Genomic DNA, 14,147 nt, shown 5'->3' with positions numbered 1-14,147 from the left:
TCAACAAGGGGAAAAAAAAAATCTAACTATTACAAGCCTTACTTGCAGTTGTTTGCTAGCTTGAGTAGCGGGATTGCACCTCCTCTTGTTATGGCCTACTGTTCCACATTGGCTACATTTAACATGACCAATTCTCCTCTTCATCTTATATGGATTGTTTAGCTCACCAAGTTCCTTCTTCGTCTTCTTTTTAGGTCTACCCCCTTGTCTTACTTTTTTAGGAGGGAGTATGGTCTCTCTATTACTTTGTGGCCACAACTTGGGACCATTAATAGGGTAAATACATGACCCATAAGTCTGGGTTAAGGACTCCATACTATAGCAATGATGCACATAATCTTCAATTGCGTGACCCATATATCCCAATGCAGCTATAGAATGTGCACAAGGAATCCCAGTTAGGTCCCATGATCCACATGAGCATGTACGCTGCTTTATGTCAACTACGTACTTGTCAGGCAATTTTGATACTTCAAACTTTGATTCATTGCTATCCCCACACCAAACTGGAACCCAATTTGTACTATTAATTTTTTCAATCTCTAACTTATTCTGGATTCTAGGACATATAGGTCCATGATACCTTGCAATTTCTCCTTCATCTTAATATAATAAGCCATCAAATGCAATCTAATCTCCTCCAACATAGTGATTATTGGTTTATCCCTAAACTCCAATATTTGAGAATTAAAATTTTCACATCCATTGTTGGTTAGTGCATCACACCTGGGATACCTTCTAAAAGCTGCTCTTGTCCAAAACCTAGGTTCTTTTCCTACCAACCATTCCCATGCCTTTATGTTTAATTTCTTGATCTTCCCCATTTCAAACTGAAACTCAGACATGTTAGTGGCCCTAGCTACTACCCACGTGCGATCCTTTAGTAGCTTACATTTATGATCCTTACTAAAGTTATTATATAAATGTCGAACACAAAATCGATGGTCCACACCTGGCATGAGCTCATCAAACATTTGTGTTAATCCCTACAACGAAGACATAAAATACAAAATTATTGGATGTATTAGAATTTTATTAATTTGGTGTGAATTTATAGCAAGGTCCATCATCCAAAGTTAAAGAATAAAATAAAAATGAAAGTTTAATTTACCTTTTGCTGGTCAGACATGAAGGTCCACCCTTCATTCCTTAAACTTCCAATATCATCAAGCAACCTTTTCATGAACCATGTCCACAAGTCCTTTGTTTCTGCCTCAACCACGGCGAATGCAATTGGGTAAACACCATTATTGCCATCCTTGACAACTGCTGTCAAGATCTGTCCTGGATACTCACCTTTCAAATGACATCCATCAACACCAATAAAAGGCCTACAAACAACTAAAAACCCTCTTTTACAAGCATCCAAACATACATATAATCTCTCAAATTTTGGTTGCAAGTGTGGTTGAGGTCTATTGGTAGAGATTAGTGCAGTAGACCCAGGGTTGCTTCTCAACAATTCTTCACAGTAATCCCCCAACTGAGCATATTGTTCTGTAAAAGTTCCATGCACTAATTCTTTAGCCCAACCTTTTGCCCTAGATGCTTGATACCTATGAATATGAACCTTAAACTTATTTGCAACTCGGTCTTTAATAACAGACATCTTCACATTTGGGTTATTCCTCACATCATCCACCAGATGCTTTCCAAGCCAATTTGAAGATGCAAATCTATTCCTCAATCGCCTCCCACAATTATGTTCCGGATTCAATTTCTTCACTATCCAAGTATCTTCATCTTTCATCTTTCCACAGTACAACTCAAAAGGACATCTATCTGTGCATTTTACTCTTACCATTACTTTGTCATTCTTTTTAAACTTTATTGGAACCCCTTTGAAAATAGAGTAGAGTTTGATAGACATCCTTTTTGGTGGCAAACTGCATCTCAAGTTCAAAGTGCACCTCAGAGAAGGATTCTGGTGGATGGTATTGAGGATACCTATGCCTAGTTTCATCATCAGATGAACTAACCAAACTTGCAGACGTCTCTGACTCCCACTTATCTTCATCTCTATCAGCTCCAAATGCAACAAGTGCACTTGCACTAGGATAAACCCCACTTGCATCAACCCATGTAGGATCAACACCTCTTGCATCAATCCTAGTAGAACCAACACCACTTGCACTAGCCTCACTCTGACCAACACCATTAGGATCAATCCCACTACCATCAACCCTACTAGGACTAACCCCACATGCATTAACCTTTCCCTTTCTCCCCTCTTTGAGTTTCACCTGCTTTTCTTTTCTAAGACACAAGGTCTCATTAGGTAAGCCTTTTACTTTAGAAGCTATTTCATCACCGCTAATACACTTTGCAAACATATCATCGTCATCGCTTTCACTACATCCAAAATGAACCCCATGAGCACTATCCTCTTCACTAACAGCCCCATCTACTTTATCTCCCTCATTAAAATTATCCTCATTATCACCACCTCCCCCATCTCCCTTATTACCAATAGCATTCTCATAATCATCTAAGAACATAACATAAACTTCCACTTCATTATAACCTCTAATACACTTCACCATGTTCATTACATCAACATCATTCTCCAAAGGTTTTAAACCACCTACAAATGGCATAGTAGGCACTCTGTACATAAATACATCATTTTCACCATACCCAAAATTTTTGGCCTGATTTCATATCTCAACAAGTGACATTTCATCGGAATTATTGTCTTCATATATCTTTACCTCCCCTCCTTCGTATCTATATGGATTATTCCTAATCTTCCCCCAATAGTAAAGAGTGATTGTGAAGTCAAAGTCGTCCATCCCTACAACAAGAGCAAGGAATTTACTGTTAAAAAGTGACATTGTAAAGGGCTAAATTATTATTTAAAAAAAAAAAAGTTATTATACAATTTAAAGAATGAACTATTTGACAAATGGCCGAATTATTTGACAAGCAAGAAATTATATCTAATACTATGCATGAACGTAACAGAATTTAAACAATAAACAATATGTGGTCCTCCTCCTTGTGTATCACTAACTCACTAAAAGACACAAAGGGTCCACCGCTATATGGTTAGGATATTTATTTATGACCATGAATTATATGCAAATGTTACATATAGGTCGAAGCAGTGTCTGAGGCCTTCGAAAACTTTCAGCTGAAGACTTATGGAATGAAAACACAGGTTCATTCAACTCTTGAATCAAAGAAATAGCGCCAGAGATAATATAAGGAACAAGCCTCACGCAGCCAAACCAAGATAAAAAATAAATAATAAATAACATAAAAAATTAAAAAATGAAATAAAAACTTAATAAAAGAAAAGAAACATAAGAGGATTAATCCACTTAAAGTCCTTGAGCATTTGTTAAAGAAAACAAATGTTATTTAGTAACATCAAAGAGGGATTAAACATAAGAGGAATTTAAGTAAATGCTCAAGAGTTGTTATTTAGTAACAACAACTCGATTTTTCTTGAACATAAGTAAATGCTCAAGGATTAAACAAATGCTCAAGAAATGAAATAAACACTTACTAAAAGAAAAGAAACATAAGAGGATTAAAGAAACAATGCATCTCTAATTACAAAAACAAACTGAAATATGCATCTCTAATTACAAAAATAGGAACCCAGTCAGCCCATAATGCATGGAAAGAATAAAACTCAGTGTTTGTAACATCAAACTGTGGCTGTATTCAGTGGAACACAAAACAGAACAAAATACCAACATATCACACAAACAATTTTAACTATTCCGCAGCTGATTTTTCTTTTCTTTTTTATTAATGGGTAACTATTCTAAATCCTTGAGCATTTTTTTTACTTTAATCTATCTAAATCTATTGGAGCACTGACAACGTTGTTGTTGTTAAATTCTCCAAGTCCGAATCTTATGGTCACCAAACTATGATGCAAATTATCCCAAAAACTTTGGATCTAAATCTTACACGGACCTAAATTGAGGTGAGATTCCACAAGAAAAGTGCAATACCTGAGATGGGAGGAGGGAGGCGGGTCAGTGGTTGTGCAAGAGAAGCAGGGACGTGGGTCTCCACTGGCGGTGGTTGTGCGAGAGAAGCAAGGGCTTGGATTGTCGCCGGCAGTGGCTAGGGCTTCGGTCTCCATCGGCGGCAGGTTAGAGGGAGTCAGCGCCACGACAGGCTCCCTTCCCCTTTCTCTCCCTGGCGCTGTCGTGCATTAGAAGAGACAAATGGGTTTAGTTTTTTTTTTTTTTTTATAAGTAGGTTTAGTTTAATTTGTAACCGGGTAAAAACAAAAAAAAACAAAAAAAAAAATTTGTAAATGGGTTATAATTTTAAATCTGATGTGGAAATTAGTTAATGTAATTTTTTAATTTAAAACATGCCATGTCATTTAAAAAAATGCCAAGTCATCGTTCCGTTAGCCACGTAAGTAACATCATTAACGGCAGTTAGTAAAAGGACTAACCCAACTCATTTTATAAACTTGAGGGACCAATTGTGCTCAGTTAAAACTTAAGGGACCAATTGCGTACACAGGATAAACTTGAGGGACCAGTATTGTAGTTTCGCCTTTTTTGTTTTGTTTAAGAATAGGGATATCCTAACCTATATAATATATATGACATAAACATGAATATATATATATATATAAATATAAAGAGTAGTGATGTTAAATGAATACTTCTATTCCAAAATTTGAATATATTAATATGTTGATGCGAATCAATGGCTCACAATAATCTAGTTAAACATAGAAATCCAAATAAGCACAATACACACAACGCATTAAGCATTCCCAATATCCAAAGGAAACCACCTTATATTACCACCAACTCAACAATCCACCACAAAGAAGAAATTTAACATCTAACTAATCTTGCAGACTTGGAAAATTATTTAGGTCAAAAGTACTAACTGTGTTATACAGATCACTGACCTTGTTATAAGAAATTCAAACTTCTCCCATGCGAGCTAGCTTCCTCTGCAAATGCTAATTTGGTATTAATAGGTTAGTTTAATAGTTTAAACCGTTGACATACAACAATGAAGTTATAAATGTCAATAGTACTGTCTTTCTAACAACATTGACTATCATCAAACATTATGACAATTTTTTTTGTCCACAAATAATTATTTAAATAATATAATGATGTTGAACCTATAGTTGTGCTTCTATTGTTTTTGTTGGTGTTTTTAAAAACACTGCAAAAAACCTCTTGTTATAAAAGAAAAAAAAAACACATCACACCATATTCTTTTATTTGTTGGAACAATAGATAAAAAAAACACAACTTCAACCACAATGGAAACTGCAGACCTCAAAATGAACTCACAAACATAACTTCATCCACAACAGAAACTATAGGCCTCAAAATGAACTCACAGCCATATACATATACCTAACACAACACAAACCAAACTTCAAACTAAACCCAAAAAAAAAAAAAAAACACAACCAAAATAACCACCAACTAGAGATAGGTAGAGAGAGGTGGAGATTAGATCATTTAGGGGAAAGCAAAGGGAAAGGGATAGGGAAAGGAGAAGGGGAGATGAGATCAGGTAAGATAAGAGTATTTGGTGGCCGGCATCAGCAGAGGAGAGATCGGTGGTGAGGAGAGTGAGAGATCGACGATGAGGGATGGTTTGAGGAGATTGTCGGCTTCTGTGGAGAAAAGATCGGTGGGCTTTGTGGTAACGCTGAGGACCCCGATGTTGGCGTGAGGATATCAGTGTCAGTGGCGTAGAGAGGTGAGGGGTGGGAGTGAGAGAGAGTGAGAGAGCTTGAGTGAGAATATCAGGATATGGGTTTTAAAAATCAAGACCTATTGCGGCATTTCAAGCGCCACTATAGGTCCTTCATTTTTTTTAATGTTGGACTTATTGTGACGCTTTTGAAGTCTCTCTCTCTCTCTCTCTCTCTCTCTCTCTCTCTATATATATATATATAATTTTTTTTTTTGGCCTGGACTTGTTGCAGCGCTTTTGAAGCACCACTGTAGGTCTTAGTAACACCATGACCTATTGCGGCACTTTTGAAGTGCTACTATTGGTCGCTTTGATTTTTTTTTTCTTTTGGGGCTGGACTTATTGCGGCTTTTTAGAAGTGCTGCTATAGGTCTTAGTAACACTTAATAACCGATTGTGGCACTTTTGAAGCGTTGCTATAGGTTCTTTTTATTTTTTATTTTTATTTGAGCTGGACTTATTGCGGCTCTTTAGAAGCGCCACTATAGGTCACTCTGTTTTTTTTATTCAAGGTTGGACCTATGGTGGCACTTATCAAATGCTACTATTGGCTATTCCAAATGCCGCTGTAGGACTAGTGTTTAAAAACGTCGCTATAACCCGTTTGAAACATGGCATTGAATACTTATAGTAGCGTTTTCAAAAACGTCACTATAGGGTACCTATACCAACATTTTTATAAAAAACGCCGCTAAAAAAAAGATTGCTATAGCCAGAAGTTTTTGTAGTGTTGGCTTGAGGATGTACCAAATTTGTTGTTAACACATGCATATTGATGTAAAGCATACCGATGAAAAAAAAAAAAACATTTATCTTTCTCATTAAAAAAAAAATTGTTATTAGAATTTCGATATGGATTCACTTTATATTTTGTTATTTGCATTCTAGAAACATCCAAAGTATAGTAAAATTGTAAAATCCATTTTATCAAATAAAACGAATAAGAATGTTTTGTTATGTTGGATAGAGAAAAAATTTATTAATTTAAAATATTAATTTTTCATCTTTGGAAATTTTTATTGTTAATATAGTATATTAATAATTATTAGCATGTGCAGTTTTAAAATAATATTCCATCTTCATTCAGAGAAAGAAAAACCACTATTTTGATAAAAATAAAATAAAAGTATATAAAAATATTAATCCATTCATCACACTAATTAATGATTAATGACTAATTTATATTTAATGTAAAACACTCATGATGCCGATTGTTGGGGCCGATTTGGAAGTTGCTGTGGTGATGAAGCACATATGATAAGTCGAGGTCGAGGCCCTCATCATGGCACGAAGACTGCATTCGGATTTAATTGATTAATAATTTATAGTGATATTTTTGAGAAGCATGCAGAGGTTGATTTGTACTTTAATTTTGAGACCCTGTGGATGGTTTATTCACTTTTTGCATGAAAAAGGAACAGGATCCAAAGCCAAAAGTGAGAGAAAAAGAAAGATTCAAAAGTGAATCATCGTCATCATCTATGACCAACTATATTATTTTTGTCTCCAACAATTTCTTCACCATTAAGAAACATGAGAAAGATCCTTGGATTTCATGTTAATTAAGTCCCTTTTATTAGTAATATTTGGTTTGGCCAGCAAGGGGGGTCCATAGAAGCAACTAATTAAAATAAGAAAAAAAAATAATGCTAGACATTTAGAATTTATCATATTGTATTTACTTTTTTGTTTTTAAATTTCCCCAGAAAATGCAGTCTATTTCTGAGTTGGGTGATCAGCCTTATGAGAAGTGAATTCTTGTAATTACTCTATAAGGCCTAAATATATTAGTGTCAATGTTAAACATGTTTTAGTTTTTCCACAACTTTTTAAGTTGTTAAACTGTGATTAAAGTAAATTGTGATTATAAAAAAAGAAAAAAAAATTGTGATTGAAGTAAAATTAACTTCATATGTATCTATCATTGATATAACTTTTGTTATAAAAAAATAAATTCAAAATTTATGAAAATTTTTTTGTAATCAAATTTATTATACTATTTATTTGTTGCCTTGTCTAGGGCTCCAAAACTGTCTGAGGTTGTAATGGTCGTTTCTTCGGAAAGAAGAAGAAGGTTTGGGTGCAAACAACCAGAAATTAATTTGCATAAGATTCTTGATCATGGTCTTTAGACAAGTGGGAATAATATACTGGATTGTGGAATTATCTAATCTTTTAACCCTAACATTAGCACTTGTATACTATTGGTAACAAACTAGTATACTATTAATAAGTTTTTGAATGGACACACGACATTAGTGCCAAGTGCCAAGTGCCAAGTGCCAAGTATAAGACCCACTAGTGGAGAAGGTTACTATCAAGGCCTACTTTGACACTAGGCTTATTAATATTAATTATTAATATTATAATATTATGAATTAGAATCCAAAATTTTGTACTTGTGCATAAAGCTTGACTATACTTTACAGTAGCTAATTTATATGCCTTACTTCTTCGTTACTCCGTTTCTGGCTGCACACATATACAGATATTATCGAATCATGGACCTACCACCGCCACTCTTTTACCTCATATATAGTAGTTGGGTCTGACTGGTTGGTTGTATTATTTATACCCTTTAGTTCTATTGTTTGATATGTGACTGGTTTTATAAACCAACTGCAAATAATTGTATACGTCTCGATTAATTTGAAGGACTTTTGTAGCTGACTATATATGCTTTTCTATCAATGTGGTCACTTTCACTTACAGCGATTTTTGTTACAGACTTGGTTCACGTGTGGAACAAGAGGTGATAAAAATTTGTATGTGACCTGTTTCAAGTGTGAAACAAGTGGGTACCTCTTTCAGTCAGAAAAAAAAAAAAAAAAAAAAAAGGTGTGAAACAAGTGGTGAAATATGTAACTTCTTATTTTTGTTCCTGGTTCCCATAAAACAATCCTACCTGAGTTTTTCATTTTTTTTTTTTCTTGGCCTCAGTTCTCATCGTGGTTGTTAAAAATATCAAGCCCAAATAGTCAAGGCTCAATCCCAATTCTATTTGGTGTGCAAGTAAAGTATTGTACTATTTGTACTACAATTAGTCTATTAACTATAGTTAATATGTTAATATATAGTTTTTTTGAGGAACATGTTAATATATAGTTAGTTTAGAATTTAGTTTCTTATAAATACCAATATTGTAACACAAGATTTAAGCATATAGTAAAGATGTAGGGTTTTCTTTTATTGAAAATTTGACATAGGTCTGTTGGGAAATTTAGACCCCAGTTGATAGAATTAACAAGTTTTAAATACAAGTTGTTAATTAGATTTATTATGCATAAAAACTTGTTAAAACATCCAAACATCAATATCATGTCAAAACTAAGTGCAGCAGAAAAATAAATAAGACAAGATATGATGACTCAGGAAAACCAATGAAACCAACTAGTTTCACAGTAAAAAACTTAGAGGGAAACCTTTCCGAAAAGCAATTCACTATAGTAAAGAGAAGTTTCAAATCTAATACAAAACCTTTGTCCCTAGACTCTACAATCGCCGTAGATGAACTCACAGCAGAAACCTTCTACTGCTTCAGAACCTCTGAACTCTTCAATATATGAACGCCACCATTTGATGCATGGATCCTAGTACGTGACTCACTACTTTGCACGAATTCCAATACGTGACTCACTCACCAACTTGAGAAAGAAGAATGTTGGCTGCAAAGTTCTTCACTTCATTAACAATGAAGATCAAGAAGCACTTGGTTACAAAACCCTAAGACGCAAAGACGCAGTAGCTTCTTTTAGAGAGCATAAGGTTTCTGTCACCTTTTGCAATTGTTCTCCTTGTTATCTCTTTTGTGACGGCCTCTAAAATAAACCTTACATATGCCTAGGGTTGTGAGAAAAGAAACCTTACACAAATACAAAAGTCTGGCCTAAAAATCAGATTTGAAAATTCTGATTTCCGTAACCTCGATAGATACCTTGATAGATAGCATCTGTTGAGCCTCATTAAACCTCGATAAATAGCTATCTATCAAGCAGTTGTCCAGCAGGTGTCCAGCAGGTGTCCAGCTTTGGTAAACACCTTTTCTTCACTTGTTTCTTAGTCCAATCTTTATGGCTTTAATACTAGACTTGAACAACATGTTCTTTGAAGTATTAAACACATCCTAGATCTACCCCAAATACAAGTAAAGTGCGCTTTGTCAAAGGATTAACCAACTACATAAAATATGTCCTTAACAATCTCCCCCTTTGGCAATCCGTGACAAAACCACAATAAACAAATGAATATATGAGAGAAGTCATAAATCACTCAACTCATACTCACTTGTTGAATACAATAAAATCTACCCTAACACAAACTCTTGAAAAATTTTGCAAGAAGAGAGTTCATGGCATGGAAGACTTTGACAACCTGTATTTCTGAAATACTTTAAACAAAACTCATCAAGGTATCTTTGTGTGAAGCAGAAATAATAGATTGCATACAAATAATAAGAAACATGTGTATAAAGAGAGAAAAGAAACAGCACATGTAGAGATAGGTGAAGAAAATATACATCATCACATATACCACTTGATAAGCATCATGTATGTAAACATGGTCATAAGACCTAAGGTACAAGAACAAGAAGCTAAAAGTAGCTCCTACAATAACAAGGAGGTAAACACTCCCCCTAACAAGATGAAACACATCTCCTCCTTATAGAGGCATGTATTTCTCCCCCTAACGTGTAGAATCTTATAGAAAGAAACCACAAATTCTCCAATTTCTCCCTCTTTTTGTCACGATTGACAGAGGGTACAGGAAGCTATAAAGTTTTACCCGAGAAACATAAAGATGATCAAGGGGGCATAAAGAATCCATAAAAATGCATGAATGTAATGAAACAAGATACTATGGATAACAAGATCAGAGAAACATGCAAAACATGAAAAAATGCATGTAGAGGATCTCGATGGATCGAGAGATATCGAGCAGACCTCGATGGATCGAACAGCTATCGAGAAGCTATCGAAGGGACATAAACTTTCTCGATCGATCCACCTAGCTATTGGGAGGTGTCGAGATTGGGATAAGATGCAACTGAAGAGCTCGACAGATGAGCTAGGTATCGAGATATGTCGAGAAGGTGTCGAGATGGCTTAAAAACAGTTTTTTCAAAGAAGAAAAAAACAGAGATATGAATGCAATCAAACATGCAACACAGCCAATGATCCAACCAACATTTTAACCTCTCAAAAACATCTCTCAATCAATAAAGAGTTAAGCATTGAGCTCCCAAAAATACACACACGCACTAAACAAGTCTAACCAACTTTATATTTCAAAAATAAGTTAAGACAGTTTAGTGAGCATACATTAACACATGTAAACCTTGTGATGGCCAAATCACATTGTACCTGCACATGTATCAAAAGTAGCAAAGATTATTGCGTGTTGTGTGTGAAAACATCGCAAGAATGCATAAGTGTCTCTATGTTATGACGATTTGAGATGTGAGAAAATTACTTTAACTCACACACAATCATAACTGTTTGATGGAGACTATCACCTTTGAGGTACATCCTATAACTCCCACATCTCCTAGAAAACACGCTTGCAATCATATTTAAAGCATTTTTGTTCTTTTTGCTTTTATTTTCTTTGCATATTTTCTTTTTATTAAGCAAATCATGCATGGGTATACAAAGGAGAGAAAAGAAATACCAAATTATGTTAAGCTTTTGACATTGCACTTTTGCTATGCCGAAGCATACAGATGTCATTGACATTGCACTTTTGCTATGCCAAAGCATACAGATGTCATATCATGATTGATGGGTAACAGTGGTGAGATGGTTATTTATGCCTTTCTCTTAAGATTTTCTAGTCCTATCCGTCAAAAAGAGTGACACGAGTGTTAAGTACAAAAGATTATTTAACCTTACTCATCATAAATAAAGAGCTACAAAGCTCACTTGCTTAGTTGTGCATATAAAAACTCATCTAAGCTACAAGAGATACAAAGTTTAGAAAACTCTGTTTCAATGGCCATTTTAAGGTTCACGAGAACCGATGTACACATACACACACTGTTTTTCTATTTTTCTGAATTTTTTTCTATTTTTATTTTATTTTATTTTGAAAACAACCTAAAATAAAAATTGAACAATTAAAAAAAAACAGATAAACAATCATGAAAGCATGAAAGAAAGATGCAAATGCATGAAGGCATGATAGAAAGATGTAGATGCATGAATGCATAATTCCAAAAGCATATAAGAAATCAAGCAAAGAGAGTCCTACTTTAGATAGAAAGAATTTAAGCAGAGGACAAACAGAAAAGACAATTAAGTCTTAGGCTCATTTCTCACCCACATAGCACGAATCTTTGGCCGTGAAGATAAAAAGGCACGTGTCCCAGTATGACTACTAAAGGACAAAGAAGAATTAAAATTCTCCTGAAATTGAGTTAAACAACTCAAGGCTTTTAATAACTCTCCAAACAAAGGTATAGGTCCTTGAGAGGAAACTTGTGACCGTTTGGACACTTGCTTTTGAGGATACAACTTAAAGCAATTAGAACGAATGTGTCTAGACACACCACAATGGTGACAAACATGAGGTCTAATAAAGGATTTAGAATTAGCCAAAACAGTTTTGGATTTCATACCTTTATTACCTTTCTCGGATTGAGGCACAATGATAGTCCTTGATCTAGAAGCCGTGGAAGAGGAGGGGTCGGAGGATATAGCATATCCTAAGCCAGTCTTATCAGAACTAGGCTTTTGAGCACTCAAAACCTCATCAATTTTTGCATTAGACATTCTCTCCATTTGAGTTCTGACTTGACTAAGCTTAACCTCAAGATTCTTGACCTTCTCTTCTAATGAGGTGTTCTCCACAATGAGAGTCTCAACTAACCTTGTAGTCTCATTTAGTTTGACTAACAATTCAGCTTTTTCAGTTTTTACCCCATTAAGCTATTTTTTACAAAGATGAGAAGTCTTTTTAGATTTTATAAATTTAGTGCATAGCTTATCATAGGCTTCCTGAAGGGTCATCTTCTTGGATACTTCATCATCAGAAGAATCATCACTGTCACTAGCACTTTCCACAATCACCTTATCGGTTGAGGCAGCAAAGGCCATAACGTGACTACATTCATCTACATACTCATCAGAAGAGTCATTCTCAGTGTCACTCCAAGTAGCAATCAACCCTTTATCTTCTGAATTCTTGGCCTTTTCCCTGACAAGGTAGTTTGGGCACTCTATCCTCATATGACTAAAACCCTTGCACTCATGGCATTGGATGGAGGGCTTCTCATTCTTACCCTTCCTAGAGGAGTTAGATTTTCTAGGAGGTTTGCCCTTTTCCTTTTTTCCAAACTGAAGAAGCTTGATAATCTCATCAGTTATGAAGGTTAAATCCTCATCCTCATCCTCATCTTCATCTTCAGAGTCCTTGATATATTCCTCTATACCTTTAAGAGCCAAGTTTTTACTCTTTCCACATTTTCCCATTGAGCCTAATCTCATCTCATAGGTTTGAAGGTTCCCTACAACCTCAGTCAAAGGAATTTGATCAATATCCTTTACTTCTTCAATGGCAGTGATCTTGGCATGAAATCTTTCGGGTAAGGACCTAAGGATTTTCCTAACAATTTTGGATTTTGCTTTAGACTCTCCAAGGTTGAAAGTAGAATTCACAATATCCTTGAGTTTAGCATAAAACTCATCAAAGGTCTCATCCTCCTCCATCCTTATTTCTTCAAAGCTACTAGTGAGTCTTTCAAGTTTCACAGTCTTTACAGCCATGGTATTTTCATAGGTGGTCTCAAGAATGATCCATGCTTCCTTGGCAACTTCCATGGATGATATTTTTTTGAATTCCTCATTGGTCACCCCACAAAACAAAGCATTCAAGGCCCTACTGTTGAAATTTGCAGCTATGATTGTTGCATTATCCCAATCCAACGATGATTTCTTTGGCTTAATCTAGCCAATTTTAATAGTTTGCCATACCTGTTCACCTAGAGCCTGCAAAAACACTTTCATACGAACTTTCCAGTACGCATAATTAATGCCATCAAATAAAGGAGGAATCAAAAGAGATTGTCCACGATCCATGACAACGGGGGTCAAGGATCATACTCAGGAAATTAATCCAATCAGAGTGTACCCGCTCTGATACCACTTGTTGGAAAATTTAGACCCTAGTTGATAGAATTAACAAGTTTTAAACACAAGTTGTTAATTCGATTTATTATGCATAAAACTTGTTAAAATATCCAAACATCAATATCATGTCAAATCTAAGTGCAGCGGAAAAATAAATAAGATAAGATATGATGACCCAAGAAAACCAATGAAACCAACTAGTTTCATAGTGAAAAACTTGGAGGGAAACCTTCTCGAAAGGGAATTTACTATAGTAAAGAGAAGTTTCAGATCTAGTATAAAAACCTTTGTTCCTAGACTCTACAATCCTCGTAG

At 35.1% G+C, this 14,147-nt stretch overlaps 1 protein-coding gene across 1 annotated transcript; it reads right to left on the bottom strand.

The window, feature by feature from the left end:
- Positions 1-542: 542 nt before the first annotated feature.
- On the bottom strand, positions 543-1,804 carry LOC142635085 (uncharacterized). The gene is made up of 2 exons (XM_075809300.1): positions 1,112-1,804; positions 543-986 (listed from the first exon to the last, which is right to left on the bottom strand). Exons 1-2 carry the CDS (start codon positions 1,802-1,804, stop codon positions 543-545), a joined length of 1,137 nt encoding a protein of 378 aa, XP_075665415.1.
- Positions 1,805-14,147: the final 12,343 nt, after the last annotated feature.

Source organism: Castanea sativa, chromosome 5 (genome assembly GCF_040712315.1).
Source record: "Castanea sativa cultivar Marrone di Chiusa Pesio chromosome 5, ASM4071231v1".
In the NCBI taxonomy this organism is placed as follows: Eukaryota; Viridiplantae; Streptophyta; class Magnoliopsida; order Fagales; family Fagaceae; genus Castanea; species Castanea sativa.
Note: the sequence above shows the minus strand (reverse complement) of the source record. Positions and strands in the feature narration are given on the sequence as shown.

Excerpts from the sequence above, each read along its gene's own strand:
- LOC142635085 (XM_075809300.1), bottom strand. The coding sequence starts at position 1,804 with ATGGTAAGAGTAAAATGCACAGATAGATGTCCTTTTGAGTTGTACTGT. Across the intron at positions 987-1,111 it reads TCATGTCTGACCAGCAAAAG|GGATTAACACAAATGTTTGA; the intron begins GTAAATTAAACT and ends TCTTCGTTGTAG.